At 45.2% G+C, this 25,950-nt stretch overlaps 2 protein-coding genes across 5 annotated transcripts; both read right to left on the bottom strand.

Annotated features, from left to right (window-relative positions):
* Positions 1 to 394: 394 nt before the first annotated feature.
* Positions 395 to 18,385, bottom strand: LOC135806586 (85/88 kDa calcium-independent phospholipase A2-like). 4 transcript variants are annotated; one of them, XR_010551248.1, is made up of 9 exons: positions 17,388 to 18,385; positions 7,236 to 7,343; positions 5,603 to 6,665; positions 4,490 to 5,390; positions 4,088 to 4,157; positions 3,656 to 3,736; positions 3,188 to 3,217; positions 2,352 to 2,491; positions 395 to 1,492 (listed from the first exon to the last, which is right to left on the bottom strand). XR_010551248.1 is itself a non-coding variant. In XM_065320787.1 (7 exons), exons 1-6 carry the CDS (start codon positions 4,535 to 4,537, stop codon positions 1,427 to 1,429), a joined length of 435 nt encoding a protein of 144 aa, XP_065176859.1. In that variant the 5' UTR covers positions 4,538 to 4,552; the 3' UTR covers positions 395 to 1,358; positions 1,389 to 1,426. The 4 variants fall into 4 exon arrangements, 2 of the variants coding, with proteins under 2 accessions (XP_065176859.1, XP_065176858.1); XR_010551249.1 differs by lacking the exon at positions 17,388 to 18,385 and adding an exon at positions 8,994 to 10,129; XM_065320787.1 differs by lacking the exons at positions 5,603 to 6,665; positions 7,236 to 7,343; positions 17,388 to 18,385 and having other exon boundaries at positions 395 to 1,358; positions 1,389 to 1,492; positions 4,490 to 4,552.
* Positions 18,386 to 18,906: 521 nt separating this feature from the next.
* Positions 18,907 to 25,299, bottom strand: LOC135806587 (wee1-like protein kinase 2). Its single transcript, XM_065320788.1, has 5 exons — positions 24,510 to 25,299; positions 22,520 to 22,652; positions 21,043 to 21,357; positions 20,129 to 20,317; positions 18,907 to 19,966 (listed from the first exon to the last, which is right to left on the bottom strand). The coding sequence occupies exons 1-5, from the start codon at positions 24,998 to 25,000 to the stop codon at positions 19,766 to 19,768; spliced, it is 1,329 nt and encodes a 442-aa protein (XP_065176860.1). The 5' UTR covers positions 25,001 to 25,299; the 3' UTR covers positions 18,907 to 19,765.
* Positions 25,300 to 25,950: the final 651 nt, after the last annotated feature.

Here is a 25,950-nt window from a genome sequence, read left to right on the forward strand (position 1 = left end):
TATTTTTTCCAGAGCAGATATTTTTCCAGTAGGCAGAACATGAACATGATTGGACTGCATGTGTAGGGAGTAGCCAGATATCGATAGTGACACTCACCCACCCTTTGAAAGTTTGTTAATAGTAACGTTACTTCTACAGAGATTCCCCATAGAGAAACAGAACGAGAGCATGTTAGCAGTCATCAGCTGCACAGGACAATCAGTAGAGCTGGGCACCCTGCCATTGATAACCTCCAGACATACAGTAACACCGAGAATTCATACTCTTACAACACACGCCACAAGAGAAGCACGCAAATCTGCAAATGTGGATGTGCACCCACAGCCCCCCCCCCCCCCCACACACACACACACAAACACGCGCATGCACTCAAGCGAGTACACAACAAGCAGCTCAAGTCACCCCAACCCATCATGCATGTGATCTGAATAAATCGATTTGTAAAATAAAAACATCGAAAGAAGACAAAAACGGTGACAGAAAGTTGGGTGGAACATGAGCAGAAGAAAAAAAATCTTGATGCAGAGCAATAGATACTGAAAGAAAGGAAAGAACAGAATTGCAATGACAATACAAATCTGTTCTGAGCATTCCTAAAACAAAACGGACAATTTGATACCTAGACATGAAAGCTAGTAGCAGACATAAGAGATGCACAACACCAAGACTTGGTCAATCACCACTTAGTGGTGATTGAGCGGGTGTGAGTAAGGCGTTTGATATAATCTGAGCAGCAACAAGTATACCAGTACACTGTGCAGCTGGTTCAACTCAGGGCTAGTTTATAGGGGTTAGTGTGGAGAGGTGTGATGGACAAGAGTAAATCTGTATCAGCATAGGACCGGGTTGATAGATCAAGACATACACTAGCAGGAGAGAAGAGGAGAAAAAAAGGGGCACTCATGCTCAGGAGAAGAGTCACAGATAGTTGAATCTAAGGTTGGATCATCAGTACTAAATCAAACCGTGATAGGATGGCTACCTGCACAGCAGGGCAGTCAAGTAGGCAACTAGATAGCAGAAAGAGCTAAAGGCAGCAGCAGGCAAGCGGTGGGAGAATAGAGTGATCGCGGTCACTAAGAATACTATCTTGCACATACATGTACGGCGTGTACAGCTGCGTAATGATCAAGCCAGGCGAGTGCTAATATCAAGCAAGCCGGTGCGCATAAGGGGTGCTATGGACTAAAATAGGACGGTGGTAATATGCTGCACATACTTAGATTGGTGCATTTGATGTGGACGCTGTTGTAGGATTTCTCGTACATATATAAATATAAAAGGGAGTCCAAAACGACACCTGCTGAAGGGCATACGGTATGTGAAAGAACAGCTATATGACACACACACACACACGCACACACACACACACACACACACACACACACACACACACACACACACACACACACACACACACACACACTACGAGTTGAATATCGGCATTGAGGACGTGTTGACCGTTGCTCCAGCCGATTTCCTTTTGAACCACTGCAATCAATCAAACACACCAGTGCAGATAGGTTCAGACAGACGTGCAACGACACAATTTTAGTGTCAGTTTCCATAGTAGTCGTGCTAAGTTTATTCTCGCTTACACAGTTGCAGTGATTTGCACTCTTCTACTTGTCTGCCATGTGTACTTGTTTGCCGAGTGGACGGCCCGGCATTCTTCTTGCACGCTCCAGACAGCAGCCGTGAGTCAGTCAATCGTCAGTCAGTCAGCAGGAAGCGCGAGCTCCATCGTTTTGAGCAGCCACCCCCCCCCCCCTCTACTTGTTTGTTATGATACTTTTCTCTCTTTGTTCTTCTTGCATTTTCTGTTTTGTTCTGCCTTTCAAACTGTACGTACGGTGCAGTGAAGTTTAGAGCACGTGCGTGGTTGCATACTCGTACATGACATCACGCGTTTTTGCTTCTCAGTCTTTCAGCATGTGGTCCGTGTCGGTGCAGCGCAGTGTTTTCCCTGCACTTGGTTGGGAGCTTGCATGCTTCCAGAACTCCGCACTGAGCTAAGCTGCTTTGCTGTTTCTCTACCTTTTCGCTTGAGGGTCAGTATTCTTTTTGGATATTGTTTGAGAAAATACAGCTTGAGCTATGGAAAGTCATGAGGGAGAGGAGCCATGACACCATGCCACATGATGTAACACAAACAAAACAGTCTGTCCACACCATGCTGTATCTGGTTTCCACCAGCTGCTCCAACAATGAGCACAGCACCCAGGGACAACCCTAGCTGACAGACCAAGGCCCCACCAGATGGCAAAACAGAGAAGATAGTGTGAGCATAGTTCTTCTCAGCGCATGGATCTTGAGTAGCACTATGCATGAAGAACATGAAGAGACTTACACTGCTCTTGTTGCGTGGGCCAAGACTTCCTTCGTCTCCATCACCAATGAAGCCTTTACTAGTCGACAAGCTGATTTTGTGACTGCTTGCTGAAGAGGATTTCTTCACTTGGATGTTGAGCAGGGTCAATGCTTTGCTTGCTGTATAGTTATAGGGTGGGAAGCAAACAGACAGACGGACAGACAGACGGACGGACAGACAGACAGACGGACAGACAGACACACAGACTCACAGATGGACAGACAGACGGACGGACAGACAGACGGACGGACAGACAGACGGATAGACAGACAGGCAGACAGCTTCTCATTTATATATGATGTCAGTTCATCAGGTCAGGGCGCATGGATCTATGGTCTGTCGCTCGGTTTTGACTACCGTAGTTGCGAAGTACCTGTACAAATTCCTTGAACTGTTGATCTCTGGTTATGCATGATGACACCAGAAGGCCAAATGGTCACGAAAGGCTGGTGTCATAAAAAATGTCTGCCGTGGTTTGAGAGATCATTGAGTTGCACACTTGATCAGGTATTCTTGGTAACAGCATTGAACACAACCATGCACACGACACCAACACCGAGCACACACACACACACACACACACACACACACACACACACACACACACACACACACACACACACACACACACACACACACACACACACACACACACACACACACAGACACGCACACACACACAGACACGCGTACACACATACACACACGTGCACACACACACACACACACACACAAACACACACACATATACACACACACACACGCACACGCACGCACACACATCACGGTAACTATGATGACATGGCTGCACTTACCATTGTGATTAACACCTTTCAGCAATCTCTCTACATGTGTAAGAACATAGAGAAGATTTCACACATACAATCACACAAAGAGCAGAAGTCACACATACCATCCCACGAAGAGCAGAATTCAATTCACACATTATAATCCAACAAAGAGCAGAATTCACTCAAACAACCTCACAATGAACAGAATTCAATTCACACAAACAACCTCACAATGAACAGAATTCAATTCACATGAACAACCCCGGAAAGAAGTGGCTGGAACACAATACTCTCACAGTCAATCTTGCAACAGGGCTGGTACATGTACCGTTCTCCAGACAGGAGCTTACTGCATTGTTGCCAAAAGAGCACTTCTACCACTCCGGTTGTGTACATTTCCAAGACTAGTTTCAATGATCAGAGTAAAAACATTCACACAGTTAGAGTACTTTTATGACAGTGAGAGTAATTTTATCACACAACATAAGTCACCTTTCACGGCATCCGGTAGCTTCTTGTGGGCAACATGATACGCTAGTTTGCCACGGCTGTCCCTCAAGTTTGCATCCGCACCTGACCAGCACGGACACACACACACCTCAGATCTCAGACCTGCCCATCGCGGAAGCGATGATAGCGAACAGCTATGTTAGACATTGCAACTTGTGCTGGGATTACACCATTCAACAGCTTGCAAGGCTGATGAATTGACCGCCACTAATTTAAGCCTGGTATCCGCGCGCGCGCGCACACACACACGCACGCGCACACACGCACACACGCGTACAATATCAATTGCAAACAAACCAAAGAAAATGCAAACATGGGTGAAAGCAGTAGCAACAAGGCATGGCACGTTGATAGACAACTGACAACATTGATAACTAGTGGGGGGGGGGGGGGGGGGGTGTAAGCTAGTCTCACCAGCATCCAATAACTCCGTGCATATGGCTGTTTGTCCATATTTACTGGCAAGATGAAGGGGACTACAGCCCTGTAAACAACACAACACGCCATTAACTTTGGTTAATATAAATAGGAAATTGAGTGAGAATACAACTGACAACACCTCCGTCGAACTCGGATGGTGAGCCAATGTTATAAATAAAAAGGAGAAGGACAAAATGATACGAGTTAGAATTAGGTGTCCAGTTGTTGAATGTCTCAGTACCCCTTGTCAGTTTAGTGCCAGTTTGTTGCACTCGCTGCCTGTATTATGATCTGACAACACCGTTATTATTATTTTAAAATAACAAGCCATTTTTAAAACTACCGTGCAGTACATGAAATCGTCGACAATAATGTACATGTAGCATGGGAACTTACACTCTGACGTAACGAAGAACAGGAGCAAGCAAGGCAGCAAATCCACATGGGGTGTGTACACAACCAAACACAACAGGAAACACAGCAATGAGTTGAAACATGAAGTAGATCACAAGTAGACCACATACACACAACGACACAAGATTCCGTGCAAGCACGCCAAAGCTTGGACACAACACACTCTGGATAGAACCTGCCAGCGCAGAGATGAGAGCCATGCCATAACTAGAACGCCGGCAATACTGATAATAGTGATAAGGCAAGTGATCGCCTGCAATACACACTACACCGTACTCCTGAGTAGAGCATGTTCCAGGCAGTACATGTACGCAAGTCATTCAAACATGAAACTTACATGCTGCACGTGCCAAGAGTCCACGGGCAGCCAAAGAGCCAGCCAGACAGTCAGTCAGTCAGTCATAGTAGAGTGAATGCAAATAAATATAGCAGAACATAGGTACATTAGCATTGTCAAGACTAGCTGCTCAAATAATTGCCATCATGAGCATAAAAAAGAGCCAACATCAATACAACTGAACATTCAGTCGTGCTACTTGAAACTCAACCTGAAGTGCCCGTTTGCCACCCAGGACTTCACATAGCCTTTTGGGCACCCTGGAACTTGTGTGAATACTGTTGGACACAAGCACGCCATGCCAGCAAAGCACTCTGAAAAACAGTCCGTGCGACCCAACATGTAGTTCTCATTCAGGATTACTTGAAGTTGTGCACCCAGCACCTCTTCTCACCAGCCTAGGGCCATAGTCATAGCAACTAAATACACAAGGTGCTGGCTGTATGGTTATGACCTTACAGTTCGAATATTAGTATTTGCCTTGTTGTCCAGACAGAGATTCAGCATGTCTTTATTGCCAAACTTGCACGCCCAATGCAAAGCGGTCTACAGCAGAAACGGAAACAAAATCATGCAAAAAATTCAGCAGCACACAAGAAGATAATACAGCTAAGATGTGGAAAGGATATACGAAGGAAAGTCTGACAGTTGAGCATTGCATAAGCATGTCACTTGCCCCATAAGACTATACGCCACACATTATGCATACAAAGATGCCCACAGAGCAATACAGCTACCGTACACATAACTATACTTACAAACTGTAAAAGGAAATCCATTGGAAGCCAGGACGCACCATCCGTCAAATATACAAAGATGTGTATAGAAAGACACACACACACACACACACATACACGCGCGCGCGCGCACACACACACACACATGCCAACAAGCACGCATGCAGATACCCAAGCACACACGCAGTACGAAGTAAGACTCTTTGAAAGGAAAAAGCAAGAAAATTCCAGGATAAATTTCTTCATGCAATAAGAACAAAATTCTCTTGACTAGCAACCAGTGACTGTGCAATCTACAGCAGAAGCCGGTAGGTCTAAGGCTGCTCTAGCTCAACATAACACCACGCATACTCTTCCCGCAGAGCTAAGCGTAACAACGGACATTCGAATGTGAAGTACCATAGTCCTGTACCAGTATACTCCGCAAAGGGAAACTGTACGGATCACAAACCGAGAAAAGAACTTACGCCCTGTTGAGATGAGACCAGTAGGCAGATTCGAATCAAGATGAGAGAGAGCATGCACAGAATAGAGAGAGAGAGAGAGAGAGAGAGAGAGAGAGAGAGAGAGAGAGAGAGAGAGAGAGAGAGAGAGAGAGAGAGAGAGAGAGAGAGAGAGAGGAGAGAGAGAGAAATAAGACAACATGAGTTGGTAGCAAACTGTGAATCATGTACTTCTCATACAAGAATAATGGCCGGCTGGCGGTGGCGGTAGCTTCAACGATGCACATGCACCCCACACCCAGTGATGCCAGACATGCGCTGACACGGAGTAAATCTACACAACTTCAGGCTCAACACATAGAAATACACTACAGGTGTAACATAATCTTTGTGCTGAACATTGAATTCAAACAGTGTTGAATTTTTTTCACCTGCAAAAGGGTGGGTGGGGCCGGGAAAAACTAAAGCCTTTTCATTTTGAAAACAATACAAAACACAATCATTGGTAACCGAGGGCGGCCTCAAAGTGAGAACAAGCAGTGACACGACAAACAAGTAGGATAAGGGAGCTTGGTGGCGTCCAGTAGACTGCAGACAGCAGTCACTTCTATCCTTCCAAGTCAACTCACCGTGAAATAATCCTGCAAGGGACAACATGAATGTACAGCACCGCACAAGTGAATATACGTACACACACACACACACACGCACGTGCACGCACACGCGCACACACACACACACACATACAGGGGTAGCTTGCTGATTGATAGTGGCAGTGTGTCTGTGTGACAAAGAATACGAGGGAGTCATTTACTGTAGCACTCCCAAAAGCGTTAACGTGCTCCTTTATCTCTCAGAGTGTAGCATTGACCCACATAGAAGAGGACTCTATTTTCTGGGGAATACCCGAGACCAAGCCACAGTAAAAGAGAAGATGGTGGAACTTGTAGTGGCTGACCTCATGGTCACAGCATCACGAGTAGTGAAGGGATGTATCACAGGAGAGGGCTGAATAAAGATTTCGATTGTTATTGCGCTAGAGTGCAGAGAGCAGCAACATGTATGAGTACTCGTATCGATGCCCATCATAATGAGAACACATGCACCTTTGTATGCATGACGGTGATATTGGATAGTATTGTATCTATGCCGATGATATTGAACAGCTGTTAGTGAACGCACATACACTCCAACGACTATGTTCCACTTACTCTGCGATCAACATGGATGTCTTCTTCTGCAATCATCTTCTCCATTTCACCAACATACTGCGCATTGACATGGTTGAACCAGGTCCTTTCTGATGGGTCAACAATGGGCTGCATGGACACGTAAACACAAATGGACGATGGCCATACTATAATCAGTAATCAGTATAAAACAATATTAGGGAGGTTTCGCTCTACGTAATTACGTTTGAAAATCCGTATGTCGTACACGCCAGGGAGCGAGGGCAACTTTCATACGTAAATCTCTCTACGGATTTCCGTAGGAAAGCTCTTTCCTGCGTTGGGTCCTCCGTAGGACTTTTTGAAATATTTTTCGCATTTCTGCATTTGTCCATGGCAACGTTCAAGCCGCGCGAAACACAAGGTACACATACCGTACACCACGTGCAAAATGAAATGGAAAACACGGTTTCGGTTCATGGTGCATGCGGTGGGCTCATGCAGCCAACGCGTCTCCAAAGCAACAACGCATGTTTAGCAGTCGTGGAGAAATCACGTAGAGCGAAACCCAACAGCTCTGATTTTTACGTATGAAAATTCCGTGCAGTTCCTACGTTATTTTCATACGCAATTCCGTAGAGCGAAACCTCCCTTTTAAGAGGATGAAAAAAGTGTTTTAACTCCGAGTTTCAAGCACTAAGCGATCATCAGTATACACATACAAATCTCAGACTCGAGTTGACCACCCATACTTCAAAGAAGGAGCTTCGAAAAACCTTCAATTTCCTACACCGTGGCCGCTGGTCGCATTCAGCAGGACATCGCTAGTCACAGTGCATTTTGAATGTGGGGGCGGCCATGCCTGGCGAAGTGGCCCCTAGTCACGTTAGTCTTTAGTTACAAGCTTTACTGTATTAGCAAGTGTATATAACAGCAAGAGTGTGTGCAAGTATGATCTTCCAGCTATGGGTACGTGCGGCGCACTGCTATTATTACGTAGTGAAATGACGATCAAGCTCCTGGATTCGAGTTTTCCTACAGTTTAGCCGCAACAATATCAGGCGCAATACGGCAAGCTCAAAGGAAGTGCCTGTGCCTGACACATCATGTACAACATCATTCGAAGACCCAAGAAAAGCGGACTTAGAAGCAGGAAACCGTAGCAGATCAATATCGGATAACGACGCACTGGCTCGCAGTTAGTGGCTACGTGATGTGCGCGCCAGATCCCCGTATGCAAATTTGCACACACGGGGGGGGGGGGGGGGTGCTCTTGGTATAAGTTAGTGCAATAGTGGCACACTGGCACTGTGTACATGTGGCAGTCAGGACTCAGGACTCGGTATGTTTCCTATGACAGTAATGTTTGCTATGCGTTCGTTGTCTTCAGTGGGATTCTGAGATGGAACAACAATCATGCAATAATCATAAATCAAATGACTGTCTATCAGCTACACTGAGATCTGTGAGAGAAGACAACGCTCAATGACTCATGCACTGATCATGTAGCGAGTTATAGAGCAAGCAGCCGCCGACCGGACCGACCCTTGTCCTTGGGTTGCACGCTCACTGGCTCACCGCTGGCTGCACACTGAGAAAATGAATGACTTTTGATTGCTTGAAGGAGAGAGTGCATTGGGTTCACAATCTGACACTGAAAACCAAATCTTCATGACTGTACTGGGCTCTTACCCCGTTCGCAAGAACGCGTGGGCCACCAAAAAAAAACAGAATGCACCAGGCCAGGCCACAGACATTCTAGCGACAAAAATCAACGAACACCACTCACTAGGAGCTCACCCTTTCTCTTGGTCGCGCACTTTGCAGCGAGGCTTCGACTGAAGATTGGCCATAGTAATTGGGCAGAGCGATCTTACCGGGTTTCGCTGTCGGTGGTGATCTGCTCCGTGTGCCTAGCTTCATCTCCAGCGCCAGGGGCATATTCTCAGGATCTATAGTTGCCTGTGCAACACCGGGTGCGGACTGAACGACGTCAAAGCTCTGGCTCACTGGTCGAGGTCGATCGCCGTCACTGCTGACTGAGTACGAACCCCTTTTGCCTGCAGTAGTACTACCTCTGCGCCGGAAAGATCCTCCAAAGTTAGAAACCAGTGAAGCAGCTCGCCCGCGAAACTGTGCCGTTCCGGATGTCGTTAGCGATATCGGCTCCATTCCTCCCTAGGATCCCTGAGCTGCCTGGACTACTGCTCAGATCGCACGGTGCTGCCACGACCACTAAATCAGATACACCGCACCGCACACACGATGTTGTGGCGTCTACGGTCGATCTACAGAGCAACGCTGGGCGGAAGACTGCCGTTATCTACTGACTGTAGCGGCTAGAATCTGTGATACGGGCGCGAAACGAAGAAGTCCAACGCTCTGATCGGTAGACGTAGCCGGTTTACTCCAACCATGTGAACGCAACTCAGACAACGGATCGCTCGCAGATCTACTCTCGAGTCGGTCGGTCTCTGCACCATAAATTCTGAATCAATGAATCCTGAAGCGGTGATGCGAGTCACAGTCAGTGGGTGATACTCAAGTAAAAGAGTCAATGGACTGCACTGCAGTGCCACTTCTGCGCTACCTAGACCTGGAGGCTGTCCTAGGCTGTAGCGTCAGTAGATCTACTACATGTACTGGTCTAACAGCTACGCCGTCAAGTAACAGTCATAATAATTATTCGAATCGGTATCTACAAGAGCGTCAACAACAAACCATCAGGCATCAGGCATCGCTGCATCGCAGACCTAGTATTTTACAGTACAGAGCCATACCAGTAAGATCTACTCACAGGAGACAGATAGACCAGGGTCCAGTCTGTTGAGTGTTGTGTTTTGTTCCTGTAGGCTGTAGATCTACCTGCCAACTGCAGTGAAACATGACTTTAGTCTTTGAGTTTGAGAGATCTCCCTCTACTCCAGTTTGGGAGCGCTCCCAGGCAGTAGGGAGGTACTAGGTAAGTACTAGTATACTATAGTCGGCCTCAGCGGATCAGATCATCATTCTCATGCCCTCAAAAATTATTTCACACGTTGTAGGGGTAAACATGGGTCATGGGCATGTAGTGCCATGCCATGGCATACGTCCTTGACCATACATAAGACTAAGAGTAAGACTAAGAGGGAGGAAAAGAGTGCCAGGCACAAGTGCGCCACATGCACAGCTAGCACTGAGTTTGTAGACGCTTGTTTATCATACTTGCTGCAAAATCCGTGCTGAACACTCCTAGATTAGAATAAAAGTACACCCGGACGTCTCTTATCCGGGCACCTTGGGACCGGGTACTGCCCGTATCTCAGAATAACTCATCTACCATGTATCATATCACTTTTTGAAGAAGTTTATTTGGAACGTATTGCACATGTTCAGGATACAAAAGGAACCCATTGGTAAAAATGTGTGGATTACATAGGTTGGCAGTGAAAAATAAGCACTTCCGAATACGGAAAAAGTTCAAAACCCCCAAATTCGAAGTATTTGTGCTATAGGAACTCAAGCTAAAGGTGCCCGGTAGAGAGACGTGCCCGTATCTGAGGCGTCCGGATAAGAGGCGTTTGAGTGTACTGTAAATAATACAAAATTTCGGCACTTCACGATTTTTGACATTTCGGCGGCGATCATTTATTTTCGGCGTGGGGTAGAGGGCATGGTATAGTGCGAGAGATGCTGTGAAAAATTTCATCGGCTTTTTAATTTAGGCGTTTTGGGTCGATGCCGAATATAGCCGAAATTAAATAGCTGCCGAAAATTTGTATATTTACAGTATAGGAGACTTGTACATGACTGTAATGATGTATAGTGTACTCAGCACGGATTTTGACGGACTTATAAATAATAATTATTCCCGTAGCTATGCAGAAGACGTTACTTCAGTAACGTCTGGCGCTAGCCAGGGTCCACACAGCTTTAATTTGGTGTTTGTTTGTGTGTTTGTTTGTGTCACGCCTGGCGCTATCCGTATCTGACGGCAAAAAAGCATAGGATGTTATAAATTTTTCAATTCTCCTTTTTTCAGGCATATCCTGGGATTCGAACCCGCACTATCGCCCTACATGCATTCCCCCATACACTTCGCATTCATACCCATTCTTCCAAGTTGCGTTACGTTATTATCTTGCGTTTGAAAGCCCTATTTGAATATTGCGGGAAGCTGTATGTGGTCAGCTGTGTTTGATGGTACGGTACGGGAGACGGTGTCGTATTACCCTCGATCGTACCTGTCCCGTCCCTATCCCCTACCGTACCGTGCCATCAAAGACGGCTGGCCACAATGCATATAACTCAAATAGGGCTTTCAATAACATCCCTATGCTTTTTTTTTGTCTAGGTCATCAAGGAAAAAAAGCATAGCGTAGGGCCCTGAGCTTCCAAGCTCTCTCGTTATAACTTTTAAAATATTATGGGCTCGCGCTCGCGTACAGGGCTGGTCAAGAACCACCTTTCCGTTTCAGTGGGACGCCACCAGCACATGATCCGGTGTCAGATGCAGCTCTTTAACGGGGGGAGAGAATCGATAATTCTCTGAACAATTGTTGCTCAAGCGAGCAAGTAGGAGTTTCACTTTTTATTTCCTCATTTCGGCTTTACCGTCTCTAACCCGCGGCTCTTGGACAAGGATTGAGCCCGAAATCGCTGGCGCTCTTAACGAGGTTATTTCTCGGGCGATTGCTCTGCTTTCTTCTTGCCTCAATCACTTTACGGATAATTCTGATGGCAGCGGGATAGCCATCAGTTTCAGGATGATCTGGTTGCTTTCAAAGAGCATCAAGACCGCACTGAAATTGGTGGCCTTTTTTAACATCACAGTGGGCCCTTCTATTCAGTCTTCACCTGACCAATGCAGTACGTGCAGCTGGAGCAGAAAGAGAGCCACGCGCCTGATGGGCCATGCTCCTGGATCTTCTTCGGGCCCTGGTATGCATCATGGTACATGCCGTCAGTTCATTGTTGGTTGCACTCCGTCAACACTATCACAACTAAAATTATAATTAATAGAAAGATACCGTTTGTGCCAAGCCATAGCCCCCTGGTGGTTAACGATAACTAGTATAGACTCTTGTTCTGGTAGTGACGCGTAGGTGAGTGCAATGCATCCTGTTAACCAGGCCGGGGGTACTCAAATAGAGGCCTGATGGATTTCCATTTGCATTCCTGTTTGAGGTATTCGCAGAAGGCCGGGCTTTACATACTACCTTGGGATATCAATCTGCTCTCTAGCTCTTTTCTGCCGATAGCTAATTCTACCATTGGCCACTCACCCATGTGCTGTCCGCCTGCTGAAAGACACACTCATCCATCAGCCCCTCGCTACACCCAGGGGTGTCGGAACTGGCGCGGCAGGTGCGGACAAAGCCGCACCAACAATTTCATCAATAATCTCAAAATGTGATAATGTGATTTTTGAAGTAATAGGATATGGGCTATTTGGGCCCAATCAGTTTCCAATTCAACGTTTCCAGGGGAGGGCCCTGGACCACCAACTCTTCATGCCCGCACCAATGACTATGTTGAATACCTTCCGATGCCCCTGGCACTCACACCTGGGATGTCACAGACAGTCCAGATCAGTTTGGTGACATGACCAATAAACAGCTTGCCCTTTGCTTCGTTATGTTTCTGGCTCTTGCTGGAGCTTCTCAAGGTCGTGAACTCTGCGAGCTGCCATCTGATGGTCTTATTGTGAGGTGCTGCGAGGAGCATAGAGATCTATGTCTTATAGCCGACGTCAAATGCCTGGTATGGCATATTGCAGAGTCCTCAAAAACAGAACATTGTACCTCTTAGTATGTTACATATCGAGTATACTTGAAGTGCGGTACACTAAGTTTCACTGCAACATAATCCTCTGCCGGCATCGGATATCATGCACATTTCAGGGACCAAGTGCATGTTTTTTTTGAAATTTTCCCACTAATAATTATTACTTCGAAGTAAATAAAAGGGGGTTTGTCAACTGACAACCGCTCTATTTAGTTGCTATTCACTCTTTATGTGATGTCCACCACTTTCTGAACTAATAATTATTTGAGTCAGAATTCGGATATACAGTCGACTCCACTCTACACGAATTCACATAATTACACCAACTTTCGTGATATAGCGAACTATTGTCCATGTCCCTGTTTGAACCCATACAAAATGACCCTTTGCAGCAGGGAGTAGTAAAATGCCAGGTATTTTACTACTCCCATGCTTTGTAGCGAACAGATTTCGTTTATAACGAACCACATCTTGAAGAGGCGCGTGTAAACCAAGTGTACCAATACCGTCATGGGCCATATGATGATAGTCATGATGTTTTGCTTGTATGGTGTACGTGCATTTCTGCTATAAAGAACTTTGGCTGTAAGGAACTAATTCTCCCGCACAATCGTGTTCGTTATGTCAGAAGTCTACTGCAGAGCATTTTCAGCTAGTATTAAACTTTGAATGTGCCAGTTTTCCGTCCCCTGGAGGCAGCATAGTCAAAATTCAGCTATAACGTACCCTGGGCCTGGATATGACATTCTTTTTTCTTGGCATCAATAAAAAGTGCAATTCTGAGGACACAACATTTGCAGTTTTCCAGTCATTTGACCTCAGTGGATATAGAGTCACCTTGGCTATAACAGTACCGTTGAATTCCAATCTCCCTTGCAGGTACACTATGCTGAAGTTTCAATGTACTTCAGTGCATGATACTTAGAAGTTTCATATACAGTCCACCTACCCTTATAACGATAATTGCGTGAGACCAAGAAATATTGTTAAAAGGGTACTGGTTCATTTCATAAATGTACGTCATAACGCATGATTTTTGTTCATTTTTTACACTCTTCAGAGCATAAAAACTTGCGTACATGTCTGTTCTATGCACATTATGTACATAGCAAGGCATCACTGGTGCTCCAATTGCAATTTTTATCATGTCCCAGCGACATCAAGTGAGACTTGCCCTACTTGGATAGTGGAGTCTACATATTTCCTGCTAAATATTGTTATGAAATGGAAAATGCCGAGTGGTCAGCCCATTTTATATCGTCCTAGGCGTACTATTGTTATAGCAATATTGATATAAGGATAATGCATTTTATCACTCTTCTATATCGACCTCCACTAATTCTCGTGATCCTTGACTGGTCCTATATTACCTATATCGCCGCAATATCGACCGCTTATATCGACCGCTTGTATCGACCGCTTGTATCGACCACAGGCATTGTAATCTTTCGACTTTGGAGGGACTTAGAATTTTTCTCTCCACTTCAAAAAGAAAAATTGAAAGAAAGAAGACAAAGGAAGAGAACAAGCAGGATTTGAACTCACAACAGTATGAATCTCAAGCAACCTCTTATACCACCCAGCCACTGTGCTGCAGATGCTGAACTCTGTTGTTCTAAAGCTGTGTTCACAACTGGCGCGTGGACGCGGTACGCTTGCGGTTCATGCGCCCCCAAACGCGCGCTCAGCCTTTCACAAAAAACAGCAATCCGAGCCGTATTTAGCGCGTGCGACACCTTCAAGTACTAATTTGTTGACCCCGCCAGTCAAAGTGACTGGCATGTACGCTGATACGCGCTGAAAATTCCAACATGTTGGAAGTTCCATTTCGGCGCGTTTCCGTACGCATGGCGCCCCAAAAGCCAGCAAAAATACGCGTGTACGCGTGGTTTCACGCGTACACGCGCCAGTTGTGAACACAGCTTTACAGTCCTGTACCCAAAATAGGCAACATCCTATGTACACTACCTATGTACACTACCTATGTACACTATAGTACAAATACTATACTACAAATGTTAAAATAGCTCCTAAAGGTTCAAATTTTGGGGTTATGGCAAAGGAATCGTGATAAATAGGATATTGACCTCGACTTCGGTCTATATGGGAAATATAGGCCTCGTAAAAGACCTCGGCGGACCTCGGTCTTTTACTCGGCCTATATTTCCCATATAGACCTCTTCTTGGTCAATATCCTATACGTATACAAAAGTCAATGGAGTGATTTGGGTTGACAAAAAAATATCGTAAGGGTAGGTCGACTGTAATTCACTGTATTATAGTACAGTACATAAAGCCAGCTAATGATGACTATTATTGGAGTAAGGGGTCGCCCATAATTATCGAACTTTTTTCACGAAACGAAATAATTTCGTTATGGGGTTGGAGGGGGTTGACCAATTTCGTTTCAGAAAACTTCGATACATGTACATGGCCATAGGAGCAGTGACACACTTGCGACTTTTGTTGTATAATTATGCATGTATATGTCAACAATTTGTACGTTCTGAGGGGGAGGGAGGGAGGGGTTGGGTCTAAACTAAAATAATTCATTTGGTGAAAAAGTTCGATATTAGATATCCTTAGCTAAAAAAATGCTAACGTAAACGCAAAACTTTCCGTACTTCGGATCGTTCAAGCTGACTTATCCCTTAGCACAATGTACGTTATAGTTCAGACGAAGTAGTCGTGACAACCATGGCGATATGAATATTCGTGGAAACAGGTGCGGGAAATTCAAAATTTTGAACCAGGGATTAGTTTGCTGTCGTTCCCAAAGAATCCCTTGGCGAGGTCTTTCACTCTGGGATACCAGACGCACTGCGAAAATGAATTTTCGCGGTTCCCAGGTCCTTCGAAACCCTTTCCCAAAGGCAGCACCGAAGACTGTAAGGGTTCTCCAGCTCCAGCACGTCTGGGAGAGGCCGATGAATTTCTTCCTCAGGAGTGCCGTGGAACTGGTCCTTTGTTTCCCAGATGGGGTAGAGGGTGAAAGGCACGAAGAAGAGGACGCAGACATTGTCAACCGAAAGGCAAAACTCGCCAAAAATACTAAAATGTCACAAGAGGAAGCAATCTCTCGATTCTCATCTCGATCTGCACGTGCTTTTTATCTCCCGCCAGTTACAAAACAATGCGAGTTTTTGCATTTTTTGCAGAATTACTATAACGAACGTCGGCCCGTTATGTTGAGCTCTGTAACGTTTTTCCGTTACCCGATAACGTATTTTGTCACGACTGGGAGAGAGTACCGTAAAAGTTAGCGTTATCGTACTTTTGCTAAGGATGTCTATTAACAGACGGCCCCTAACACTACACTGTCCCCCGTGAATTCTGTGACTCCGCGGATTGCAGAATTTCTGCAGAATCCAGTAGTGTCCGCAGAATTCAGAAAATCCCGCCGAATATTGCAGAAAAGAGAGAAAAGCTGCTTTTCTGGAGACTTTCAATCTATTTTCACAGCCAAACCAACCTGCTTGTGACTTTCAAAATCAACTTGCAGTATATTTTAGAGCTTTTAATTTTCTCGACCAGGATTTCGGATAATTTTGGTTCAGAATTTATAGGGACAACAAACTTCCGTGGGGTTGCGGAAATTCGATCTGTTTTTACGCTCATTTTCCTTGCAGAATTGCCGCAGAATAGAGAAGGACTTGCAGAATTTACTGTTTTCAGGAGCAGAATTCTGCACGGAATTTCTGATATTCTGCCGCGGAATTCACGGGGGACAGACTACGTGTAAAGCCAACACATGGGCGGCCACTGAAACCAGATTTTGCCTGTAGTCTGGGAATTTAACATCTTGCTTAGACTAATCGCCAGCATTACACAAGAAAGCTGAAGCTCGCTCAGCACTTGTGAGCATTCACGAGCACTCGCCAAGTCTAACACACGGATGTGACACCCAGGTTTATAATAGGGCCTTTCGTCATAAACACAGGGCAAAATAAGAGCCGCAAGCTTCCTCAGCCTTCTCAAGCTGGTTAATTCCCCAAAACACGGTGTATTGAGCAAGAAGTGCTACCATGGTGCTTTCTTGCCGGTTTGCCGAGTCGAAGGTTCAAATTAATGAAATTACCAGGCTTTTGATGCAGTAGCATACAAGTACTAGTATAGCTTCTTTGCCTGCTCGGGCACCCAATCGCTACATTCGCTTTTGGACATGTGCTAGAGGTTGTCTTGATAATTTCACGTTGCAGAGACTGTCGGGGGCCGAAGAACAGAACGCCGAAGAACAAACAGGCTAGAATTTCACGAAGCACAGCATACTGAGCGACATATGCGCGGAGACTCGACTGCACATATATGTAGACTGCAGTGCACGAAAAAATTAATAAAAATGGCCTACAAGTAGGCTACGGCGCTGTTCTTCGGCACTTGACAGTCCAGCATAAATATTCCACAGTATGCTGTCATAAAAGTACTCACCCTGTCTCCTGCAGCTTCTTGATCTTCCTGGCCACCTTCTCCATCAGATCCCACCAGCTCACTATCTGTGTTATCCTCTGATGTAACTGTCAATACTTTCGACGGTCGTACTCCAGAGGTGCTCAAGGATCTGCTGATCTTACTCACTGTAATAGCAGAAGTAGATTGACTTTTGACTGGATCTGGTGATGGTAGCTTTATTTCTCCTGTCGGAGAGCCTATCTCACTCAACTCATCCTCGTCACCTCTACCCAGAACAATATTGCCAGCATGTCTCCTATGTTCCATCACAAGCTTTCTTGCCAAGCACTGCAAATCGAAGAGCAGACCAGAGGCCATGTCTGGCATAATAGTATTGTCAGTTGTTCCCTGTGGTGGATGCCACTGGCCAGCCGCACTTTGAGGTTTTCGATCCAAATTTGCACTATAGCGTCGGCCAATTCCGGCAATAATTCCAGTATTTCCTGGAACTTGCGGAAGCCGAATGTCCGTTACACTATTTGAACCTGCTGTCAGATGGATTTTCTTTGGCGGTTGACTTGCCCGCCGCCTGGCGGTGGGAGACAACCGGGCGAGAAGGCTCCATGGTGGCGATGAGCTTGGATCCGTCCCGGAGTGAATTCCATGGAGGGAGCTTGTTGAGCCAACCGAGCTCATCCTCGAAACGTGAGGGTTGACAGTCAGAGGGTTGAATTACTGTTTTCTAAATAGCTCTACACTGCTACTGAGGTACTTCTTTCTGCGTGAAGCCTTTGTGATCGGTCTATCTCGTCAATGGCACCCAAGAACAACCTCAGATAAGGAAATAATCACATCTTAGACCGATCTTGTGACAAGACACAGACTTTCATCGTCCAGAACATCTATCTTGCATTTTCGTTTGAATCCACACCGCAGCATTGTTTGTTTGTGTGTGTGACCGCAACGACATTGACAATCATGGAGATCCACTTCCAAGCTACACACTTGCAAGAGTCCAGAGTTCAAGATAGGGTTCCTTTTATGGAGTCATTTGATTCTTCTTTTCGATGCAGTTCTCTACTCTACAAAAAGTCAAGGAAGCTTTTCGAAGGGAGTAAATTATTTAATTAGAATTAGAAAATTATTGATTGCTGAAACATCAATCCATTCTACGAAAGTGTAGCAAGAGTACCCCCCGGGCCCCCCCCCCCATGTACTCTTGATTCTAGCTGTCAAGTCATATTTTTCGTTGAAGGGGATGGCCATATGGATGGGCGGCGCAGGAGAGTCAAAACCCTAAATCCAGATTGCGGAAGAAATAAGAACATCGTGACATGACCCCTGGGATTGGGAAACAACATTCTCCAGCAGAATTCCACAACCAGGAAATCGGGAGTGGGACTACTCTCTGGACACAACACAGGCCCTGCCTGCCCTTCAAAACTGCGGTTCGCACCAGAGAGCCGAGCCCCTACTCTTGATGTAGGGCTCCCTGGTTCGCACCATAGTCACGCCATGCGCCAGTGCACATCCACCACTAGCACACTACGAAGAAATGTTCAACATGCACCAAAATAATGTCGTGAAAACATGGCTTTTCCAGAAACACTATAAAATCGTGGACCAAGCAAGCAGGCTGCAGATGCTATCATAAAAATATAGAAAATGGGATATTATCATGCAAGCATGGCAGCGGATCAGGCAAATTAAGCATGGCTGGAATCAGAGCCAGCCAAGCGCATCCTCATCGCATTTCAATTCAAGATACCGCTGCTTGCAACTGTTACAGGCTCAAAGGGCTGTGAACAGATCTGACCAACGATGACAATGACAGCGCCGAAGCAGATGTGGGTACGTGCCACTCGCGGACACTTGCCAAGCGCAGAATGATGCTAGTGGATGAGTACAAATACTGAGCATTGGGGCATAGAGCGCGTGACAGGTAGAAAAATGGGGTCAACGTCAACAACTACTAATCAATGTACAGAAATGGGGCAAAGGCTACAAACATAAAACACATCCGAATTCAAGACGGTGAGGATAACGAAAATCCGAAATAAAACGCAGCAAGGTGAGAAAGACCTACCAGTACTTATGGGGAAATTTTGTTCAGGTGGCTGTGTCTTGGAAACGTTGCAAATGAAAGGATGCCTATGTGAAGTATCGTGAGCTGGGGCATAACATATGATGTTTTATACTGGATGGATGCATGACTAGCATGATGGGAAGCAGTTAATGACATGTAGAGAATACTTATGACTTCATGACCACCTGGAGAGGGCAGTTAGGGGTGGGGCTAAATGCACAGCATTATTATCAAACACAGCCTAAATCCATCCCTGGTGCAGCTCTTGATTGCAAACGTTGAAAAAAAAAATAAAAAAATAAAAAAGAAGTCCAAAACACGGATACCGTGATCAATGGGAGAAGCTACGATTGGAGCGGCGCCCACCGACATGTCTCCGCTTTGGCGGTCGGTCACAGAACTGACAGCGGCATAACGCCAGCGTTAATATGCTATGTTGGCAAAGGTCTGTTGCAGACGGACGAAGCATGGATGAAATTTGTGTCATAGACACAAGCAGTTGGTGCATCGACTTAGAGAGATGGGAAAGGTGCTGTGACAGAGAAAACACACACACAGAACAGTAATAAATGAGAATCAGTTTAATACTGGACATGTGTGAAAGGGCAATGAGGCCAGTAAAAGAACTCATGGGTAATAAACTAAATGAAGAATTCGAAACGGTCAGAGATAGGGATGCAGATGGATTGCTTACCAGTAATTGACCGTTTCGTAACGCATGCCACTCATCACCCTCTTTTGGTAAAGGACCACCGCCTGCTGCTTCATACGCCATTAAGCCGAGTGAGAAGACGTCCGCCTTCGTCAGATCAGTGCATTGATCTTGGAGGACCTCTTTCGCAAGATAGCGAACGTCACCTTCATCATCAACACCAGCTGGTTCCTATTTTCATCAAAGTAAAATAGAAAACAGTCGCACGCAGTGTACATTGGCAACGGCACTGTAAAACTTAGCGTTGTTGGTTATAGTAAACAGGGATGAATTTATCCGGTATCGCATCGCAGTTTGCTACGCAAAATCGATCTACTGCTACTCAAAATCACAGTGGCACGCAGAAAACTGCCATACATACACATATAGGATATCCATGCCTTTTTGTAGCTTACACCACAATTGAGATTTTGCATAGCAAAAACTGCTATGCAAAAACCTGACAGGAAATTCATCCCTGGTAAAGCACTATGCTTGACAGATATCGCTGGGGCACAATGGTGTCCAAGTGTGGGAGGGTGTATAGCAGCAGCAACACCACAGTGTTCTTAAGTTTGATGTTGAGGCCGTGCAAGAAAGTTGACTGAGCAACAGCACACCAGAACGAGTGGTCAATTTCTCACATCTAGCAGATCAAAGGAGCAAAAGGCACCACTTATCTCAGGATCGTGCTTGCAGAACCATTTTCCATCTGCACACTTGCAATGAAACAAAAATGCAATTCTACCCTACTGCACCTTGATGTGTGTGGCACAGAGGGGGTGGGGAGTCATACCGTACAAGGTATGCACAGCAAGTCTGTGGCAGGGGTTTTACTGAACTTGCACTAGAAGCACGGCAAAAAGCTACAGAAGCAAGAAAAAGTTGGAGAAAACTGGACACACACTATCACTCACCGATGAGAGATCTGTTCGCATTGCATGACCTAGGTCACCGATCTTGTAGACACATTTTTCGATACAGATACAATTGGCGGGGAGGGATTCTTCGGATGAGCTAGAACAGCAGGAACATCCGGGCGATACGATAGTTACGGGTGAGGGAGAAGATGGATATGGAGGTGATATGGGAAACTTAAAATGACTCGACTCTCCTTTAGACGCAGGTGACGCCAAAGGTCCATTCGGTCTGCGACACAGGAAGATGTTGCCCGGCTTAATATCAAGATGAGCAAGGTTGTGCGCATGAATGTGGGCCAAGCCACGCGAGATCTGCAAAATACAGAAGCAAACAGGCACGAAGTGGTAAGAACCAAAGGGTACCGCCAGGACACTGTGTCTCACCAGATTCATCCCCCCCCCCCCCCCATCCGGTCCTGATTTACAGAGAGTGAAAGAAAATCTTAGCGGTATGTCCAAGTGGAAATACGGTCACATGGTGAAAGAACACCAGTGCACTGGGGTCATACACAGCCCTACAGCAATTCACAGTCTGGAACTAGTTGCGGTAAGGACAACATAGGTGTGCAGCGTGCAAATGTACCACCTACAGATAAGAGTCGCTCATCTACCTAACTTAAACACTGTATAAGCAGAAATATTCGCCCGGAATTTCATCTTTTCCGTCCAAGGAGCCTTTGGACTAAATTTTGGACTAAATTAAATGCCGGACAAATGTCGATTTAGAAAGGAAGAGGACATATGGATACGAGTTAAGAGTAACTCTCCATCACTGTAACCAGATACTATACGTCAAATGGCTCAGTACTTTGTCAGCTTTGTGCCTAGTTGTTGCACTTTCTGACTGTATATGGTATCTGGTTACAGTGATGGAGAGTTACTCTTAACTCGTATCCATACGTCCTCTTCCTTTCTAAATTTATTATTGGCTCAACATCCGAGTTTTAAATGTCGATTTGTCCAGCTTTTCAATACACTCTTATGATCCATGGACGAAATTTACAACCGGACGAACTCTCTTTCTTAGGAGTTGGACGAAATGACCGGCCAAATTTTCTGCCTGTACAGTAGTGTGAAGATGACACCAATGAATTGTAGAGAGTTCAATGGGAGGTGTGCATCTAAGATAACCGTCACCTTTTTGCGGGGCAAGTTACCCATACTTGGCAGGTACAACCCGTTATAGTACATGTATGAGTAAGGCCTCACAAAGTTCATGACCTTTTATGCAGAGTTGGTATCAAGGTGTGTACGGTTGTAGTGGACATGCCCCGCAAAACGTAATGGCGGGAAATTGATGCATACGTTCCATTGCAAGCAAGATTCCAATAACGATAATATAGGCCCACGTAATACTTAGGTTGGGTATAAAGCAGGCATCTATACCACAGTTGTAAGAATTTCCGCTGTGTGTAACATTACGGTATACTTAACGCACAAATTTGGATAAATGTTGACATCACATGGAACTAACCTGCAACATGAGTTGCTTGACTTCAGGTTCTTGGAACTTCACATCCGCTAAAATAGCATCCTGGAGACTGCCACTATTGCAGTACTCAAACTGGATAAACAGATGGAAGTTCTCCAACCACGAGCTGTAGTACCTGCAACAAACCACCGCACAATAGCACCAACAGCTCATTTCTTCGATCATTCCGTGAAATAAATGGGAAGAAGGGGAGCCACCGAGGTCATAAAAGTCCTTGGAACAGTATAATTATTATACTGTTCCAAGGGTCTAAAGTTTCAAAAGGTCGCTATTTCTCCGGAAATCCCAATGGGGCTCTCTTGATTTCGTTGCAGATTCAGAATCAAGATGCACTTACTTCCCGGTTGGTTTACCAAATGAACGAATTCTGTTAACAATTTTGGTGGAAAAGACCATGAACATTTATGACAATAGACACCCTTAGCAAAAACGTTATGTTGTAACGGTAATTACCGTAAGGGGAAAAATACCGAGATTTGGGTTCGACCTTCAGCAAGATGCACGCTGATTTTAGTACATGAGAATAGCTTTTATTTCGCGCGCGCGCGCGCGCGGTACAACCATTCATGGCGCCAAATACGCGCAAGATGAAATCGGTACGCAATACGCAATATTTGGCCAAAAACGTACCGTTTGTCACAATGATAAATCAGCCCCCATAACGTTTTTACGCTGCAGCTTTAACGCTATTTGGGTGATCAAGGTAAGAGTACCGTAAAAAAAAATAGCGCTACCGTTGTTTGCTAAGGGTGTCTAATGGTAGAAACATACTGTCGCAAAACCCCATGACAAACAAGTACAAAACACAAGCACCCAAACTTTTGTGCCAAAGAAACAGATCCCAACATAACTAGTAGTGTTGGAACGAATAATCGAATAATCGAATAATTTAGAATATTCGTGGGGTGAACGAATAATCGAATAGTCGTAGGAATTATCAGAAATCGAAAAAAAAAAAAAAAAAAAAAAAAAAAAAAAAAAAAAAACATCTATGCTCAGTGCTGACCCTACTGATATTTGCACTGCGTAGATCTGCTCGTAGTATTTCTTCTCAATCTCTTCTCCTCCAAGTTTTAATCTCCTATCGGTATCTAGTAATCCTAGTATCTAGTAATACTTCTGTTCTTTCCATACGAGGGAAACATGGATGCAGTGAATGTGATTTTCGGTCTTTGACCACTTTCGACCAAGACCCTATGCAAAGCTGTATCAGGCGTTGCATACTCTGGGGGGTTATGTACTCTTAAGATCTTGGCGGCACAGGTTAACCGGTTTTGCACCTCCACATAACAAAATCCGATAATCAGCAAAAAAATCAAAAAAAAACTACTTAAAAGTGCTGAAAAAGTGTTGAAAAATGCCATCATGCGTATGATAGAATATAGATTATTCGTTCGATGGAGGGCGAAATTATTCGATAGATTATTCGTTCGAAGAATCCGTGTTCGGTTTAAACACTAATAACTAGTTATTGCTGTCACAGAGGACGAGTTGACATAATCAAAGGCGACCTATTGAATTATTCCCTTCACCCATCGTTAAAGTGAAAACCCTGGTCCAGAGGGCTAACACCTAGATACCCATGGGTCCTGATGAATACTTCATCATAGTGCTCTCAAAGTATCAAGCTATGAGCAGGAAGCCTTCCAGAAATTCAATACTTTCGCAAGGAAACTTGCAGCGCTTCCAGATATTTTGCACAGAGGACAAAGCAAGAAACCATTCACAAACTACGCACGACAGCTGCATACCCTCTGACTCCATGCAATATTAGTACGACATGGTTAAACTTAAAACAAACGTCAAGATTCACTCAAAACACTGCTCACTACAATGCCCACACATGTACAAGAAGACATGACAAGTACAGAACCTGCCATTTTCAAACACAAATACTCCACGACAAAGAATTTCACCTCAATGGTATGAAATATTCTCCTCCTGCTGCTAGAGATATGTCAACATTACTCACCTGACTACATGAGGATGAGCCGATAATTGGTGGTGAGTCCGAGCCTCCCTAAGAGCAGCGACGTCTTCAGAAATATCTTGAATTGGACATTTGGACTTTTTCACAGCATACGTCCCGTTGTCCACGCGATTCCTACACTTATACACACTTCCAAATGCTCCAGATCCAATATGGTCCATTTCCTCGAATTCCTGATGGTATCTTCCAGCACTTTCACTGATGGCATTGGCTGGAGTTCGAATAAAAGTTGTTCTCAAAGCTGACCTTGGTGGAGCAGGAGTACATGGCATAATAGTCTCGCTGGGGTAGTAACGACGTCTACGCTTTGTAGCTTGACCAAGATGCTCCGGCGTTGTAGGCGGAGAGGGGCTGGGTGACTCCCTCTCCGCATCGCTGAAGAGACAAATTCTCAGCTGATCATAACAGTCCATCGTCCATTCTTTTCCTGGGCTTCCACATAGATCTTTGCTGTCTTCGATCTTCCTTCCCATTCCGCACTCGACGCATGCGCACGTTGTTGTTTCAAATTTGGCGCCAAACAGAAGTGTCAAGGCAAGTCGACAGCACTTGACAGCGAAAATGACGATGCTGGTGACAAAGGCCTTGTTTTCGGCCAACTGTAATGATCCTCACAGTCAGCACAAAAGAAAGCTTCAAGTCCAGGAGCAGAGAACTGTTCGTACATCTTGCAATAAAAATATCTAAATTGGGACTTGTCTCAACTCGTTTCGTCTGAAGCAACCAGTCAGGACTCGTTCGGGAATCTCCTAGAAGTGCGAGAAGTCGACAATCACTTGTTCCCCTCCATACAGCTTCGTCGGGAGCTTAGATCAGGCACTTGACAGGAAAGGATGACTCTCCTTCCTCCTGCGAGCCCTCTCCTAAGCATTTAGAAGTGGAAAGAACTAAACAGTGACGGTGATGGCGTGGAACAACAAATCATAAGAAAATTTGTGTCACAAGGCAATAAACGGTTGAGGTTGTACATGTACAAGGTGTACGCGTCTATGGTACTTCCGCGGTGTGATGAGTCAAAAATGCAACAGTATTCTGGCCAACAGACAAGTAACATGCTGACGAAAGCCTTTGTAATTTTTGTTTCAAAAATAACTGTCAGCAAGTACCCTCGGCGTGCACCGACACGCGGTCCAAAATGATTAGGACAGCCATTATTTTGGAGATTGTTTAGTGAATTCATCCATCGTGAGCGCAGGTGAATCAACGGATGAGATGTCACGCAAGTAGCTCAGGCTGAGCACACTCGTGAGTCGTACTCCCTGTACTCACTCAGCAGTCTTGAATTTGTTTCTGCAACGACAGCATAATGATTATTATCATCATGGGCAAGATACTACTATTAGTATATTGTACTAGTAAGCCAGTATTCATAGGTCATGTATGCGGCTGAGTGTGGTCTATACTCAGTCTTGAAGTTGAAGAG

This window comes from Sycon ciliatum, chromosome 1, assembly GCF_964019385.1.
Source record: "Sycon ciliatum chromosome 1, ocSycCili1.1, whole genome shotgun sequence".
Lineage (NCBI taxonomy): Eukaryota > Metazoa > Porifera > Calcarea > Leucosolenida > Sycettidae > Sycon > Sycon ciliatum.

Bases quoted from the DNA above. Each gene is read 5' to 3' on its own strand.
- LOC135806586 (XM_065320787.1), bottom strand. From the start codon at position 4,537: ATGTGGATTTGCTGCCTTGCTTGCTCCTGTTCTTCGTTACGTCAGAGT. The intron at 3,218-3,655 runs GTGACTTATGTT...TTACACATGTAG, and splicing joins GCTACCGGATGCCGTGAAAG to AGAGATTGCTGAAAGGTGTT. The intron at 1,493-2,351 runs GTAAGTCTCTTC...GATTGATTGCAG, and splicing joins GCCCACGCAACAAGAGCAGT to TGGTTCAAAAGGAAATCGGC.
- LOC135806587 (XM_065320788.1), bottom strand. From the start codon at position 25,000: ATGGGAAGGAAGATCGAAGACAGCAAAGATCTATGTGGAAGCCCAGGA. The intron at 22,653-24,509 runs GTGAGTAATGTT...GGTTTGTTGCAG, and splicing joins GCTCATCCTCATGTAGTCAG to GTACTACAGCTCGTGGTTGG. The intron at 19,967-20,128 runs GTAAGCAATCCA...TCTCTGTCACAG, and splicing joins TACGAAACGGTCAATTACTG to CACCTTTCCCATCTCTCTAA.